Below are 16784 nucleotides of genomic sequence, written 5' to 3'. Positions count from 1 at the left end.
CATTCGACCTACTGAAATGGAAATCATTCTCATAAAGTTTCAGGCACAGAGAAAATGTTTCACAAATGTTTGTTATAATCATTACTTCCCATGGATCTTCTAAGTCCTAAAATGAATGCCCCTGACTTGCCATCACTCTCCAGCTGGCTTAAGGTCCAGAAGGAAAAATCCTATAAGAGATTTTTCTTTGTGGTTCGTTCCAAGGCTCCCCAGCACTGGGTTGCACATAGGTAAATGCTTAACGTGTTCAACAGCAGTAAAGAGACTATTTTCTGGGCCCCGCGGGGCGCACGGCTTTGGAGCAGGCGCCGGGGCTCCAGAGCGAGGCCCTGCCCAAGCGCAGGAGACAAACGACCACAGCAAGTCGGGGCGCAAGCGCGGGGCTCCAGGGGCTCCCGGGAGGACGCGCCACGCCGAGCCCTGGCCTACAGCGCGGGAGGCCCCGCCCCGCAGCGGCTGCCAGCGGAAGTGCTCCCCCCGCGGGGGCGCCCGGCCTCGCACTTCCGGCAGGAGGGTCCCGGGCCGCGGCCGAGGCGAGTGGGCGCGCGGCGGGGCTTCCGCGCTCCCGGGGGCGGGGCGGGGCGGGGAGGGCCGGGTCGCGGGGGCCGCGCTGTGCAGGGGCCTGGGACCCCCTCGCTCCTCCTCGGCCGCCCGCTGCGGGCTCCCGCGGCATTTTCCGAGCGCCCCGCCGGGCCGGGCCTGGACCCCTCGGGGATCCGCCGCCACGGCCCTGCCCGCGGAGAGGCCGCCTCCCGCCGTGGGGTGGGAGCGGGGGCGGGCAGGAGACGCGTGGGCAAACGAGGCAGCGAGCGGGGGTGGGAGGGGTCCCGCCGGGGAGGAGGGGGCCCTCCGGGAGAGTTCCGCCGAGCGGAGGTCTGCGGAACAGTGTGCTAGGCAGAGGGAACAGCAAGTGCAAAGAAGGACGCAGGCTCGAGGTGCTTGACAAACGGCCAGGGCCGGCGTGGCAAGTGCTGGAGCGGTGCTGGGAGAATGAGGTGGTCGGCAGAGGCCTTCCTGGTGGGCCTGCAAGGTGCGGGGGAGGCAGGGGGGATAGGATTAGCCCTGTGAGGGCAGGGTCTGCTGTCTGTGCCTAAGGCGTGTCCCTGCTGCTTGTGCTCCGGGTTGGTGGAGGGGAGGAAGCGGGAACACCAGTTAGGTGTCCAGTGGGTGAAAGATAATTGTGGCTTAGACTGTGATGGCAAAGTGGAGGTGAAGAAAAGTTAGTGGGTCAAGAAATATGTTGGAGGTGGAACTGACGGGGCAGGATTTGTGGACGGAGGGATGGAGTTGTCTGGGATGACTTTGTTGTTGATTTGGGGGTTTAGACTTAAACAACCAGATGTATTATGCTGGCACTTACTAATGATTTCGGGATAGGTTGGAGGCATGAATTAAGAAATCTGCTTGGAGCCAGCCCTCATGGCCTAGTGGTTGAAGTTCAGCACGCTCCACTTTGGCAGCCAGTTGGGTCCCTGCACCCAACTGCACCACTCATCTGTCAGTAGCCATGCTGTGGTAGCAGCTCATATAGAAGAACTAGAAGGACCTACAACTAGAGTATACAACTATGTACTGGCCTTTGGGGAGGAAAAAAAAAAAGACAGGAAGGGTGGCAACAGATGTTAGCTCAGAGCAAATCTTTCCCAGCAAAAAAAAAAAAAAAAGAAATCCTGAAAGCTTTCTATGCTTCTTAAAAGACTGCCTCGCTACTGTGACCCAACCAGAACTCATCACTCTCTACATTAAAAAAAAAAAAAAAGAAATCTTGGGGCACTGAAAGTTCAGATATCATGAGTGGAGCTACCAGATAGGCAGTTAGATGTGCTAAATGGGAGCTCACAGAAGAGCTGAGGGCTCGTGGAAAGAATTCAGAAATCATGGGCATATCAGTTGGATGGGATGAGATTACTCAAGGTGAGGATTAAGATAGAGCTCGTGTGCTCCACCATCTGCTCTTGTAGGGAGAAGCAGAGAGTACCATTTAGGAGACTAATGCATCGTGTGGGGGAAGGAGGGCGGTGGCTCAGATGGTGGTGGTGGAGGTGGCGAGATGTGATCATATTGGGGGTGATTTTGAAAGTAGAGCTGACAGCCTTTGTTGATTGAATATGGGCTGAGGGAGAGAGTGCAGTCAAGGATGAGAACAGTGTTCTTGGCCTAAGCAACTAGGTGAATGGTGTTGCCACTGGCTGAGGTGGGAAGAAGAGCAGGTTGGGAAGGGACAAGTTGGCAGTAGGGTATTCTTCTGGGGTTCATGGGGAGGTCTGAGGGAGAGAGGCACGTTAGGGAGGTGTCAGCTTAATGGAGACATTCCCAGGAATGGGACCGCATCAGGTCGCATAGCATAGTGGTTCTCAACCCATTGGATACAGCATCCTCTTTTTAATGACAAATATTTCATTAACAAACCTCCCTTCCTATCCTAAAATGAGACTTATGGTTAATAAATACTGCCTATGTATACTTTCTAAAAAATTGACGATGCCCTAACCATTAAATAAAAGAGAAATAAAAGGAAAGTAATTGACAATAAAATAAAATGTGTTTCCGTATGTAAGTTCCTGGGCACAAGGACACTGGGAGTCACAGTGAAGCAGTTGATGCTTTCACCACTTTCCCCTGTAGAACCTCTGGAAATGTGACAGCCGCAGTGCAGACTCCTGTAGCTCGAAAACCACGAGTGCCGTTGCTGTACATAGTGTGGGTTTTCTAAACCGGGAACTCGTGGTACCCTTTTATCAAAAACAGTCCAATCCCCCCCCCCCCCCAGTGTAAATGGTAAGTGTATTCTTGGAAATTTTAGTGCCTAGTAGAACAGTGGAAAAACTGTTCTGTTACATGTAGAACAGTTGGGTTTTAGGTTCGGTAATTATAAGCAGATCTTTCACCTACAGGAATGTCAAAGTCATGCAGAGTGCCGAACAATTTTTAGTTATGTGGACTATCTCCCTCATAGTCTGCACTCACCAAAAGCTAGGAATGTCTGCCCAAAACAGCACCACAGGTTCCCAGAGTTCCCCTGAAGAGAACCATTGTCCTTGGGCAGAGTCTTTCGCCAGCTCACAGTTTGCCTTGGGGGAGGGGAAATGATAACCCAGATTCCAGAGTAGAAAACTGAAGGTGATTACTCCCTTCAGAAAGGACTGGGGGGGGGGGGGGGGAGTAGGAGAATGTCTGATCAGATATTCTAGGAAGGCTTCAAGAAAGAGGTGGCATTTCAGCAAGGTGGGAACGTTTCAAAGGAAGAGATGGAGGAGGAAGGACATGAGGATGAAGCAGTAGGTGGAATAACTGGACCCGGTCAGCCTGGTCTTCCTGGAGCCTGGCATGCTCTGGGCATTCATTACAGTTGACTGATTGATAGGGAGGCAGGGAGCGGTTTAGTTTGGCAAGCCCCTGGGGAGGCCCCGGCTCTATGGGAGTGGTTGTTAGAGGCTGCTGCGAGGTAGGTGTCAGTTTCGTGGTCCATTTTTAACATCTTAAAGACCAGATCAGTCCCCTGAAAATCACGTGCCCGCTGTCTTGCCTTGAGTCATCAAACCACATGGAGAACTTAAATGTGCCGGGTGAGCGTAAGGCTAACATGGACATGGTGGACATGTCCTCAGGGAGCACACAGCCTTCCACTCAAATCATCACACCTGCACAAGTAGGGAGCCGTGAGAGCAGCCCGAAACCCAGGGGGACTCATGGGGGGCCCCTGAGGAAGCGACAGCTGAGCTGAAGATGAGTGGGAGCGAAGAGAGGCACGAGGGCGGGCAGAGCATTCAGTTCCTTAGGTGGCGGGAAAGAGCCTAGGGTGTTTGGGGAATTGAAAGGCGGCCCGTGAGCCTCGGGCGGGCGTGGAGCTTCTTAGCCGCGGGAAGGGTTTCTGGTCTTCATCATAAGCGCACTGGAAACCACCGAAGGGCTAGCATCTGAGCTGACATGATCAGATTTACACTTTTAAAAGGTCACTTTTGTGGCAATTCATGGAGAACAGCTTGAGGCCTCGAGAGAATGGACGTGCCCGGGAGCTCTGAGTGCCTGTGCTGGGTGTGGGCTCCTTCCTGGTGTCCTCTCTGCTCTGATCTGCTCCCTGTGGAGTGAGGATGGCATGGGATGGGGATGGGTAGTCAGACAGCCCTCACTCTGCGCGTGCCACCAGAGCTGCCTTTTTATCCTTCCAGCCTTAGACCTGGGGACCTGTGAGCCCTGCCTCCAGTTACTAATCATGGAGAGGGTCGACTCGAGCCACCAGCCCCTTAGGTGAGGACTCCGCCTGGGGCTCTGTTGACCATTCCGAATCATGGAGAAGAAGAGAACTGCTCTAGCCAGCAGGAGACGTTCTTGTTGAAAGGCCTGAGCCAGCTCAACCGGCTCTTCCTGCGGGCTGTCTTCGGGAGAGCGGCCTGCCCCCACTGACCCGGAGCTAGAAGTTGCAGCTTCCACTGATGGGGAGGTGGGCCCTCGAAGTGGCCTTTGTGTGGAAGGCGATGTTGACGCTGGGGCTGGTCCTCCTCTACTACTGCTTCTCCATCGGCATCACCTTCTACAACAAATGGCTGACGAAGGTACCTCGGAGGCCTTGAGGTGCAGGGGGCGGGCGGGGAGGTGGCTGTGGCTGCAGTGCCCCTAAAGTTTCACAGCAGGAAGGCCAGGCTTCAGCCAGTCAGACTGGAAGCCAGTCAGTCACGCCAGTGATGGGACAGGGCCCTAATTCCTGCCACACCAGGGGTTCCCCTTCAATGCTGGGGTCGAGGGGAATCGGGAAAGGGGGAGACCCTGAGGGTGGGCTGGGCAAAGCAGGAGGCTTTCGCAGCAGCTTTTTCCCATCCGGTAGAGAAATCGTTCAGTATTTTAAGAATTGGCACAGCCCTACTGGCCCACACTGGCTGCTGGCTGGGGAGGGGCGCTGGGGAGGGGCTGGAGCAGGTAGCTACAGGCCTGTTGAAGAGGTGGACAGCACCCTGCTACGACTGACCCCCGGTCTGCCACCTGCTCTCCGTGTGACCTCCAGAACTTGGACTCATAGGCTCTCATCCCAAGCGATTCTAATGTGGGTGAAAGCCCCTCGCACACTGCAGAGCCCTGGTGAACCACGAAATTAGCCCCACGGCCACCAGCCAGAGGCGAGGAGGGAAGAAGGAGGCAGAGGCCGGGCTGTAAACCGCACCTGGGCTGTGAGCTGTGTTCTCCACACAGAGCTTCCACTTCCCCCTCTTCATGACCATGCTGCACCTGGCCGTGATCTTCCTGTTCTCTGCCCTGTCCAGGGCCCTGGTGCAGTGCTCCAGCCACAGGGCCCGTGTGGTGCTGAGCTGGACTGACTACCTCAGAAGAGTGGCTCCGACAGGTATGTGCCCTGGGGCGGGCCGTGGGGCCGGCCCACTGGAGAGGAGAGTTGCTGGGAAAGCCAGAGGCCGAGAACAAAAGGAAGCTGCCTTCGTGGCTTGAAGTTTAGGCCCTCTCCCCCTGCTTCACTCTTCCCTGCCAGCCTCCTCCCCCTCCCCCGCTTCTGCCTGTTACGTGCTTCCCATCTTCCCACTCCCCCCACGCACACCCAGAAAAAGCTCTGATGCAGCAGTGGCCTTGTGGTTCCGGGAGCCTCCTGCTGGGGCCTGGGGGCAGTAGTGAGCAGAGTGCAGGGTCCCGCCCCTCGCCGTGCTGTGGTGAGGGCGATGGGGGGCACCATGGAGCACGGAGGAGGGGAACTCGCCAAGGTGCAGGTGGGCGGCTGGGTGGGGAGGGTTTCCCACAGCAAGGGCTGAGTGGGCTGAGGCCTGGAGGGTGAGTGAAACGGGCCGGTCCTGGGAGGGGCCAGCACCTGTGTGGCTGGGAGAGGTTTAGTGGTGTGGAGGTCTGAAGGGGAACTGAGAGAGTCTCGGGATGCTGGGAACTCAGCGTTGGTGAGAGGCTGCAGTCGGATCCCGGAGGGCCGGGTCCTCGTGAGGAGTGTGTGTTTTATCCTGAGGCAAATGGGAGCCACTCCAAAGACTTTCCAGTAAGGAAGCTACAGGATCAGATTAATACCCCATTAATATCTCATCAAGGGGATGTTCAAAATATTTGACAAGTGGGAACGAGACAGGCCCCAGCCAACCAGAGTGGACTGCAGCCCTAATGCTAGAGCACACCACGTGCTTTTTTTGGCCAACAGTTAACCCTCTAGTTGCTGGGTAGAAAGGAAGGCCCAAGGGCCCCAGAGAAAGCTGGGGTGTGCAGGGCAGAGCAGGGGCACCTGGCCCACCTGTGCTGCCTGCCCCGGCTGTGGCCGGTGGGGCCCCTGTCTCCACAGCATTGGCGACGGCGCTTGACGTGGGCTTGTCCAACTGGAGCTTCCTCTACATCACCGTCTCACTGTGAGTACCGGCCCCACCCCGCCGCCTTCCTGCAGCCTCGAGCTCTGTGTCCAGCCGGCTGTTTCTGCACCGGCCGGCGGGCCAGCCACTACACCACTCTCTGGGACCAGCCCTTGCTCTCTCAGCTCTTACCCGGCACCCAGCATCTCTCCAGGAAGTCGCCAGCCTCTTCCGTAAGCCCTGCACAGAGGGGATGCTGTGCCTGCCTCCCAGGTGGCCTGGGGAAGCCAGGGGCTCAAACAGCGGTGACAGCCATGGCCGGGGAGAAGGGGCACTGACCGGTGTGCAGGGCATGCAGCCGCCCGGAGGGGCAGGCCTAGCGGTTAGGAATCTCTCTGATTCTGTGCTTCAGAGAGCATAGTCCCTGCCTTCCCTCACCTTCCTCGCTCCTCCTGGTCTCCACTGAGGAGTAGGCAGATAGAGGTTGTGGGGCAGCCCAGACGACTCAGGCCGCCTTCCTCTGGTCTTCTGCGCCCACCTCACCTGCTGCTCTGAGCAGAGCCTGCTGCCCTGGTTGTGCTGTGGGCCCCTTTCTTGGTGGTGAGTCTGAGCCCGGGCTACACCGGTGCATTCTGGGCAATTTTTGCTTCCAGGTACACAATGACCAAATCCTCAGCCGTCCTCTTCATCTTGATCTTCTCTCTGATCTTCAAGCTGGAGGAGCTGGTGAGGCCTCAGCTTCCCTTTTGACCCTCCTGCTCCCGCAGATGCTAAGAATAAAGGGGAGTCTGAGCAGTGGCTTGTCACTGTGTGTGACAAGGAGACAAGCCCAGCCCAGGTGGCAGTACCTCCTGTTGGTGAGGAAGGACCTAGACACAGGGCACTACTGAGAATATTTAGAAACTGATATGGCAGGGGTAATGACAAAAGGAGAAAGAATTCAAGGACAGGGGCCAGGTGGAGCCGGGTCCTGGGGGCTCCCTGCTGTGTGAGGCAGTAGCCCTTTGTGTGCTGGGTCCAGGGGAGGGCATGGGACCTGGGACAGCCATGGGAGAGCAGTGCAGTGTGTTAGATCAGGTAGCCATGGTGGGTACATGCCGGCTAAACGTAAACCCTACATACATTGACAGGAAGGAGCTGGCAGGACCCCCGGGAGGGGGAGGTAGAAGGGTTTCTTGCCCAAGGGCATCCGAGATGGCTGCTGACCCCAAACTCCAGGTATGATGAACTCGAGACCCCCAAGTTAGTTACCCCTGCTCTCCATCCTAATAGCGAGCGGCGCTGGTCCTGGTGGTCCTTCTCATCGCTGGGGGCCTCTTCATGTTCACCTACAAGTCCACGCAGTTCAACGTGGAGGGCTTTGCCTTGGTGCTGGGGGCCTCGTTCATCGGTGGCATTCGCTGGACCCTCACCCAGATGCTCCTGCAGAAAGCAGAACTTGGTGAGAGAGGGGCCGGGCACCAGGCGGGGTGGAGGCAGGCCAGGCCAAGCCTGAGGGCTCACCCATCTCCCCATTCTGCAGGGCTCCAGAACCCCATTGACACCATGTTCCACCTGCAGCCACTCATGTTTCTGGGGCTTTTCCCTCTCTTTGCCATATTTGAAGGTACGTTGGGTTGTCCACCTCAGGGGTATCTCAGTACAATGGACCCCCAGTCTCTGCTCTGAGCCCAGCACTGTGGTGGCAGCAGAGGTTACAGAGATTAAAACTGTGCCCCCTCCCCTGGCAGTGCCTGGTTTGGGGGCTGGACAGACACTTAAACCAAACGTCTAGAATCCAGTGTGATAAATGCTGTGTAAGGAGTGTATATGAAATACAGCAGACAGTGATGACAGTGACCGCACGGCCCTGAGGGTATGCCAGGGCTCTTCCAATCATTTTTAACATGCCAACGCCTCTAATACCCCCCAAACCCTGTGTGGTGGTACTATTATAATCCCCATCTTGGATGTGAAAGGAACTGAGGCAGAGAGAAGTAAAGATAACCTTGCCCAAGGTCTCATGGCTCAGAAACAAGCCTGAATTTGGATCCAGCAGCTGGCTCCAGAGTCCCCCTCTTAACCATTATGCATTCTGTCTCCTAGAAGGAGCAGGGGTCATGGAGTGTTTCGGGGTGGTAGAGTGGAAAGGCAAGTCACAAAGGCTTCCCAGACGATGTCCTTTGGAGGATGAATGGGATTTTGACAGGCTGATGGGGTGGGGTGTCCCAGGAAGTGGAAACTAGGTTCAGGCGTTCAGCTGTGTGCTCAGTGTGTGCTTCTGGGTGGGGGGGCCAGGGGCCGGGGCACAGGAGCCTCGGCAGGTCAGCAGTCCCCTCTGCTGTCATCTCCCGGAGAAGAGGAGAGGCAGGGAGAATCATCTAGGCTGGGAGGTGCGGCACCACCTTCCTTCTCCCATGTTGTGGGATTGGTCTCTGTCCCTTGTCTGTTTATCCTTCTTCCCAGAGTCCCTTCTGTCCTCAGGGTCGTTACAGAGAATTCTGTCCCACATCCATTTAAGTTTCAAGCAGTGAAGCGTCACGAACCTCTCTGAGGAAATTATTCTGCAGCCCCGTTGTCCAGGAGACTTCCGTTCTGCAGCTTCATTTTTGTCCTTTTTAAAATCTCTCCCCATTCCTTCATTAAGCCCTCCTGTACCAAACACCGCACTTTCCCGCCCGCTCAGCGTTGACACCGTTCCCCATCTCTGCAAACCCACATCCAAAGCCCCTGGTAGTCATCACTTAGCAAAGCCGCACGGACTTAGCTGCTTTAATCTTTTCTGGTAAATTAATCCCCCAAGCACCTTCATTACTTATGTTGCTCTTCCCCAAATTCCCTTCAATTTGCCGACGCCTTTGCAGTACTGCTGAGCCCAGCAGCAGACAAGATGTCCTATATCGTAAGGCTCTTTGCCTGGGGAGGCCTGTCACTCTGCATTTCTTTGGTGCTTTCCTCCAAAACTCTCAAAAGTACTCGGCCAGCCCCCGGCTCCCACCGTCGTCTCTGTTGTGCCTTGCTGGGGGCTCACCTCGCCCTGCCGATAACACCAGTGGGCCTTTCTCTCAGATGGGCAGTGCTAGAGGGCCAAGAATCCTCTGGAAGTCTAAGCAAAATTTGGTATGTGGATGCCTGAGTGGGTGTCTGAAACGGGACCATGGCTTCTGTCATACATCTGTGTGTGTGTGTGTTGTTGAGAACTGTTCATCAAATTACACTGTGCGTTTGAGAAACTCTGTCTAGTCCCAGTGCTCTCCTTTCATCAGCGGGGGAACTATGGTCCAGAAAGGAGGCATGTCTTGGCCAAGTCTCACGGCTACATGATAGCCAGACCTGGATTAAAATGGAGAAGGTTTGTAAGGATAGAGCTTCATCCCTGTGTATAGGTGGCCCCCCCTGAAATTCAGAGCAGGGGACTCCCCAAGGGGCCCAGGGTGTCATCAGGGTCCTCACTTGATGGGTTGTCCCATCTCTCTTTGGCCCAGTGGTTATCACAGCTGCAAAATCCTCCACCCTCCCCCACAGAGACGCGAGGGTGACCACCATGAAGGAGCAGGGTGCTTCCTCCGATGTTCTCTGCCATGCCACTCCCTCTCCTGAACCCGGAGGCTCGAAAGCCCTCCCCATCACTCCCTGCGAGGACCTCTGGCAGCCATCACCGCTTCCCCGGTTTCCCCAAGTCCCAGGCCATCTGCGTGGGACTCTCACCTCCCTTCCTTTTCCTCAGGGCCTCAGACAGGCAGCAGGTGTGCCCTGCCGCAGTGCCACATCTCCCTCTGTTGCTGGGTGGGGTTGCTAAGGCTGCTGGGCGGGCACACCCAGGACGCAGCCTCCCGCTCTCTCCCCCCATTGCTTTCAGGTCTCCATTTGTCCACATCTGAGAAAATCTTCCGTTTCCAGGACACAGGGCTGCTCCTGCGGGTACTTGGGAGCCTCTTCCTTGGCGGGATTCTCGCCTTTGGTCTGGGCTTCTCTGAGTTCCTCCTGGTCTCCAGAACTTCCAGCCTCACTCTCTCCATTGCTGGCATTTTTAAGGTACAGACTCAGAGGTGACCCCCGTCCTGTCTTAGAGGGGAGCCCCCTAACGGTGTTTCTCAACAGCAGCTTGCATCCCAATTCCTGCACCCCAGGGCCCTGCAGAGAAGAGACGGAAGTGCCTAGTTAGGGTGCGAAGTGCCATGTTCTCATCTGTATCCCCTCCCATCATCCCTGCAGCCCCGTGAGCTGGGGATGGTCACCCCCGGTTCACAGCTGGGGAGACAGATGAAGTGCTGCTCCTACCCAAGGATACACAGCTAGGAGGTGGCCGAGATGGGATTCAAAGCCAGGTCTGACTGCACCAAGCCTGGGTCCCGTTTGCATTTTACCACAAGTGCCAACTCTGGTCATTTGGCAGCGGCCTGGAGCCATGGGCTGAGAATCCCCCACGCAGACTCAGCAGTAAAGAGTTTCGTGATCGATCGGCAGTGTCTGCCATGGGCCCAGTAAGGGATAGTTACGTTACAAGGGCCCTGTGTTTGCCAATCCTGCCTCCTGCCACTGTCTGCACTCTTGCCCTCTCCTGTCGTCACTTCTCCCCTGCCCTACCCACCCCATCTCTCCTCCCTGCTCAGGGCCGTGGAGGGAGTTTTCTCTTGGACCAGGCAGACACTGATAGTGGAGCAATATTCTTAATACCGGAAATATAGGTCTCCCCAAGGGTCTTCCAGTTGCCAACCAAATGACGAGGCATAAGCTGTGGTTCTAAGAATGAATCCTCTCACCAGTCCTGTTTGCAGCCGCTGTCTGTGAAGAACCCCGTGACCAGTGTGTGTCCTGTAGAGCCCAGGGTGACGCTGCATTCTTCCGTGGCAGCTGAGGCCTCTCCATCTGTACGTGCCTTCTGGAAGGGCAGCTGGCCCTTATGCCTGTGGACATGGCCGTGGGCTGATACCCGGGCTCCCAGCCCTGGGTGCCATTTGCGTTTTAATCCTGACGGAATTCTATGAAAAGCACCTCCTTTGTTGCATCTCAGTGATACAAAGGGAGGAAGGCGTTACAGGCGGGCCTGGTCCTCTGAGCTTGGAGAGGCCTTCCTCTTTGCCTTGCAGGCCAGCCTGCCCCGGCGGCCCCAGGAGTCTCGGCAGCTCTGGCTCTGTCCTGGGGGGGCCCAGTGCCCCTGCCCTCTACCCTCCTTGCAAAGGAGCCGCTGCCTCCTGCTGATCACTCCCCTTCCTGCTTCTCTGTCTGCAGGAAGTCTGCACTTTGCTGTTGGCGGCGCATCTGCTGGGCGATCAGATCAGCCTCCTGAACTGGCTGGGCTTCGCCCTCTGCCTTTCGGGAATATCCCTGCACGTCGCCCTCAAAGCTCTGCACTCCCGAGGTGAGCCGGAGCCCCTTCCCAGGCCTGTGCTCTGGCGGCATTCTCCCTGCGACCCAGCCCTACCAGGAAGAGGCAGGTGTCTCTTGACTTCCCCAAAGCAGTTCCAGCCTGGTGGCTGTCGGCACAGTTCAGCCGCCCCTGCGTTGGCTGCTCCTCTAATTCAGGAAGTATGCCTGGTGATTCTTCGGCCCCACTCCTCCGAGAAGACATGGGTCATTTCCAGGGAGTGGGTGGGGGGCTGCATGGGGGCCTGGGTGACGCAGCACACACCCACATCAGGGCGCACCGAGAAAACCATTAGTGGGTCTGTAACTGGTCTCTCTTTATCCCCAGGTGATGGCAGCCCTAAACCTTTGAAGGGGCTGGGCTCCAACCCTGACCTGGAGCTGCTGCTCCGGAGCAGCCAGCCAGGGGAGGATGAATATGAGGAGGAGGAAGAGTACTTTGTGGCCCAGAGGCAGCAGTGACCAGCCAGGGGACCAGCGTGGAAGCAGGCCACTCCGGGGTGCTCACACCCAACGGCAGCTTGGGGCCCCAGGTGGCTCCTCATAGCAGCCGGAGAAGCGGTGGACTGGAGACTCGCAGGCTGGGCCTCAGATGGCACCTGACCACGTGCTGGGGCTGGGTCAGGGAGTTGGTGAGGCAGAGGTGAGCACGGGGCTAGCCAGGGACCTGGCTGGACTGGGGCCCAAGCTGTGCTGGGGTCGCAGCGGGAGAAGGGAGGGGCTGTTTTTCTCGACTGCCTGCCAGGCTCTGATAGCCAAGCCTGTGCTTTCAGAGGCAAACAGGTTTCTAAGGGGACTGCCTTTGGACTGCAGAGCGGTTCGGAAGGGGAGCTGGAGAGACTGGGGCCTCATCACCTGGAGAGCAGCTTTTCTCAGCAGATCTATTTATAGTTTGGAAATAAAGGGTTTACGGTCCACTGGCCACCTTCCGTTGCCTGGAGGTGTGGGGCCAGGGAGGGGCGGTGTGGGCCTGGCCTCTCCCCTTCCTTCTGTGCCTGGGGCCTGCTTCAGATCGCTGGTCATACCCTAGACCTCCCACATGTCTTGTGCTCCTCTTTGAGTCCTGGTGCCCTTCCTTGGGGCCTCACCACACCTGCAGGCGGGAAAAAAATATGTACTGAGTATTCTGGGGACTTTAATACTTTCACAGCCTGGATTTGAATCCTGTCACCAGCTGTGTGACCTTGAGCAAATTACTTAACCTCTCTATATCACAGTCCTTTCATCTGTAAAACGGGATAATAATTACTTAGAGTTGTTCTGAAGATTGAGTCAATATTGGTAACAGCTTGAATGTTATGTAAATGTTTATTTTGAAAATCCTTTCAGCAGGCATGGAACCCAGACCCTAAATGAGCACCGAGCTAGGGTGCATGGCCAGGTCTGTGTGCCCGCGTGTGTGTCCACAGAACATGTATAGAAGGGTTTATTGGCCTCTGGGACCAGGGCCTTGCGCTCACCTGCCTTGGACAAGTCATGCCGCCCCTCTAGACTGCAGCCTTCTTTATGAAATGGGGGAGGGAGGGGCCGGGATCCCGGCTGTGAGGGGCGAATCTTCTGAGGCCAGGCCTGCTGCTGAGAGCTGCCTCCCCTGCGTTGGGAGAGCTGCTGGGCCGTGGGGCCGAGTCCTTCCAGACAGAAGTGCTTTTAGGCTCTCACAGCAGGTGGCGCCATTGCACCATGCTGCGGCTCTCAAACTGCCCACCTGCCACCGCTGTCCACGTGCAGGCAGGGGTCCTTGGAAGAGCACAGTGGGTGTCTGTGGGTAGGGACCAGGACGGGGCTTGTTATGAATTGTTCTAATCAGATTGGGGCCACGAAAGCTCACTCTTAAGTCCAGGAAAATGTTAATGCTTTAGAAACGGGCGGGCAAACTTTTTCTGCCAGATAGTAAATATTTTCTGTTTGGGGGCCACGTAGTCTCTGTCGCAGCTAGTCAAGTCTGCCATTGTAGCAGAAAAGCAGCCACAGACAGAGATATGGAAACAAAGGGGCGGGGCCGTGTTCCAGTGAAACCCTATTTACAAAAATAGGATTCGGCTTGCTGGCTGTAGTTTGCCAATCCTCGCTGTAGAAGAATCCTTAAGAATTATTGAGTCCCACTCCCAGTCTTACAGCCCGGGGGACTGAGGCCCAGGAGGGGACAGTGACTAGCCTGCGGTCCTCAGAGCCTCCGGGCTCAGGAGGAATTAGAACCAAGATCTGCCCCCAGTTCAGCTTCACAGCGAGGACTTCTTGCACAAATGGAGGGTGACACAGGGCCTCCCTGAGGTGCTGCTTCTCTGGTTCCTGCACCTCTGCCCCTCCTTGGATTCCACAAGCTCAGAGGCTGGGATTAAAGGAAGCTGTGCTCCACACCGGATGACGTGGGGAGAGCCAGCAGAAAGGAGGGGCGGGGGGCCTCCCGCCTCTGCCGGAGAGGCTGCTTGGGATGCAGGATGCTTGGGCAGCAGGGAGAGCCTGCCAGAGCCCTGCTGGCTCAGGTGGCTGAGAGCTTCCTGTCTACGCCCCCCGCTGTCCCCCTCTCCCCACACAGGGAGCAAGCGCTGCTGTCTGGTGCGGTAATTACAGGGTGCAGAGCGGGGGCCCTCGCCGCCCGCACATTGGGTTCAATGACAGCCCCTCAGTTAGCAGCAATTACCAGCCAAGCCTAGAGGAGGGCTCCTCTCCTCCTCCCCCACCTGGCCCGCCCAATCACCTAGCCTCCCAGGCCAGACAGTGTCCACCCTTGGCTTTGAGCCCTAGAAGCACCCATGCTGTCTGCAGCCACTGCATCTCAGGGCTGCACCGTCGCCATGGCAACTCGGTGCTTGCACAGGTTGAGGGAAGCTGAAGATGTGACTTGTCTCTGCAAGGCTGTGGTGTCTGTCCCTCTGTAGCCTCCAGCTCCTGGGCTTCTGCAGAGGAGGAAGGCGGGAGGGAGGGCTGACCTGCAGGTTCGAGTTTTAAGTGCTTACCTGCCCACGGCCTCTCCCAGGAGCCTACGGTGGAAGGAGAGTTAATGCCCCCAATATACAAGAGTGTCCGCAGTTGGGGTTGTGGTAAGGATGAGAACGAGCTGAAGTTTGCCTGTGGGAGAGACCTGAGACATCAGGTGGGACCTGGCATACCTTCATCTTCGTTCTGGTACCCTTCTCAGCCCTGAGGGCTCAGGGGATCGCCTCCATCTGTTTCTGCCCCATTCTGCTGAGAAAAACCTGAAAGTCCCAGTGGCTTGAGAGTACAGTTACGTGGCACCAAGAGAATTGTCTTCGTGGTGCTTGCTACAGCTTTCTGCATCATGGACTGCTGATGGACTGAGTTGCATCCCCAGTTTGCAGTCCAGAGAACTGAGGGTGGGGACCCCCAGATCATCTGTTTCGGTCGACAGTGTTCGGTGAGCGCTGGCTGCGTGCCAGACACCCTGCTGAACTTGGAATGGAGATGTTCATCCTTGGAGGGATGGCAAATGCAGCCACACTTCCTCCCAACCCAGGGAAGTGCTGAGGCAGGGGACAAGGGAAATGGGGAGCAGAACAGAATGGACATTCACTGGGTACCCTCTAGGCCTCTCACATAGGCTGTTTAATCTCTGACAACCTAGAGAGCTAGGAATTGATTGTACCTGTTTCATACTGTGGGCACTAAGCTCGTAGAAGTTAAGCACCATAGTTCCTAAGGACACAGGCTTGGATCTCCAGCAGATTGGATTCACATCTCCTCTCGGCCCTATGATTAGCTGTGTGATCTTGGGCCTGTTTCTGATCCCCTCATGAGAGAGCCCATGTCCTTGTCAATAAAGAAGAACTAATAACACATATCTCCTGATGAAGCTGTTATGAAGATGAAATGACACATTGTGTGTAAAGAGTTAGCACAGTGCTGGGTGCTCACTGATTACCACTCAGCAGATGTCAGCAAAGAGGATGTGATGTGCTTGCCTGGGTGACAGGGTGAGAAGAGGAGCAGGCATTGGAGTCCTGGCCTTTGAAGGACGCCATCTTTGCGACGGTGTCTGGCATGGAGAAGGCACTCCATAGATACTTATTCTGTGAAGGAATTTCCAACTGTAGAAACTGAAGTTAAGGGGCCAACTCGGTGGCCCAGCGGTTAAGTGTGCACGTTCTACTTCAGCAACCCGGGGTTTGCTAGTTCGGACCCCAGGTGTGGACTTATCTACCGCTTGGCAGGCCACGCTGTAACAGGCGTCCCACATATAAAGTAGAGGAAGATGGGCATGGATGTTAGCTCAGAGCCAGTCTTCCTCAGCAAAAAGAGCAGGATTGGCAACAGACGTTAGCTCAGGGCTAATCTTCCAAAAAAAAAAAAAAAAGAAAAACTGAAGTGGAGAATTTCCAGGTTCTGGGGACAGTCTGACATCCAAATGATTCACCCCACAATTCACCACCACCGCCGTCACCCATTCCTGCCAGCCTCCAGCCTCCCAGCCATCCCCTTGAGCTTTCACCCTAACCACACAGCCCTGGCATTAGCCAGGCCCCTTTGCCCCCACTTTGTAGTAACCAGTTAGCTTGAATTCTGTTCCCATGGTTGGTTACGGTTTCATTGGCAAATGGTACATTTCCCAGAAACAGGCCCACAGCCCTGGTCCCACTGGCATCCTGCTGGTGGGGCCGTCCCTTTCTCCTGGATGTCTGATGAGAACTCTCCTGCTGGGATGACAGAGGGACAGAACAGAGAACCAAGAGAAAATGCATTAAAATGCATTCAGTAGATGTTTCTGGAGCATCCACAATGCACCCTGCCCAGTGAGAGCTGCTGGAGATGCAGAAGTCGTTAAGACGCTGTTGCCGTCCTCAAGAAGCTTCGCAGGGCTTTGTAATCCAGCGAGGGCTCTGGGAAGCAGACTCAGAGATGGAACTTGGCATGTAGGATGTTGGTTAGAAAGTGCTCTTGGGGACAACCTGTGGAAGGGAGCAGAAGGATGCAGTTTCAGCAGAGGGAGAAGTTGAGCTGCGAGGCAATCCGGACAAAGTCCTCAGTCAAGCCCACGGGGAGCCCTGGAGCTGAGAGGACCCTTTGGAATTGTCCCAAATCAGGTGACGGGTTCCAGCCTTCGCAGTTCCACACTGCACTGTCATTGGAAGTGGGCCTGCTCCTGGAGTGAGGCGTGACTGTGGGTGAGGCAGTTTCCTCACAATCGAGACAATCTCCAGA

General features: G+C 56.1%; 1 protein-coding gene across 5 annotated transcripts; it reads left to right on the top strand.

Moving 5' to 3' along the window:
* The first annotated feature begins 394 nt into the window (after window positions 1–394).
* Window positions 395–15426, top strand: SLC35C2 (solute carrier family 35 member C2). Of its 5 annotated transcripts, XR_011494658.1 has the most exons (11): window positions 395–533; window positions 4170–4553; window positions 5185–5335; window positions 6278–6341; window positions 6935–7007; window positions 7554–7722; window positions 7804–7887; window positions 10120–10295; window positions 11493–11622; window positions 11956–12270; window positions 12401–12889. XR_011494658.1 is itself a non-coding variant. In XM_070486010.1 (10 exons), the coding sequence occupies exons 2-10, from the start codon at window positions 4434–4436 to the stop codon at window positions 12087–12089; spliced, it is 1101 nt and encodes a 366-aa protein (XP_070342111.1). In that variant the 5' UTR covers window positions 395–533; window positions 4170–4433; the 3' UTR covers window positions 12090–15426. The 5 variants fall into 5 exon arrangements, 4 of the variants coding, with proteins under 4 accessions (XP_070342111.1, XP_044604068.1, XP_044604066.1 ...); XM_070486010.1 differs by having other exon boundaries at window positions 11956–15426; XM_044748133.2 differs by having other exon boundaries at window positions 6278–6514; window positions 11956–15426.
* The last annotated feature ends 1358 nt before the right edge of the window (window positions 15427–16784 follow it).

The sequence above is a fragment of the Equus asinus genome, chromosome 15 (assembly GCF_041296235.1).
Source record: "Equus asinus isolate D_3611 breed Donkey chromosome 15, EquAss-T2T_v2, whole genome shotgun sequence".
NCBI lineage: Eukaryota > Metazoa > Chordata > Mammalia > Perissodactyla > Equidae > Equus > Equus asinus.
Note: the sequence above shows the minus strand (reverse complement) of the source record. Positions and strands in the feature narration are given on the sequence as shown.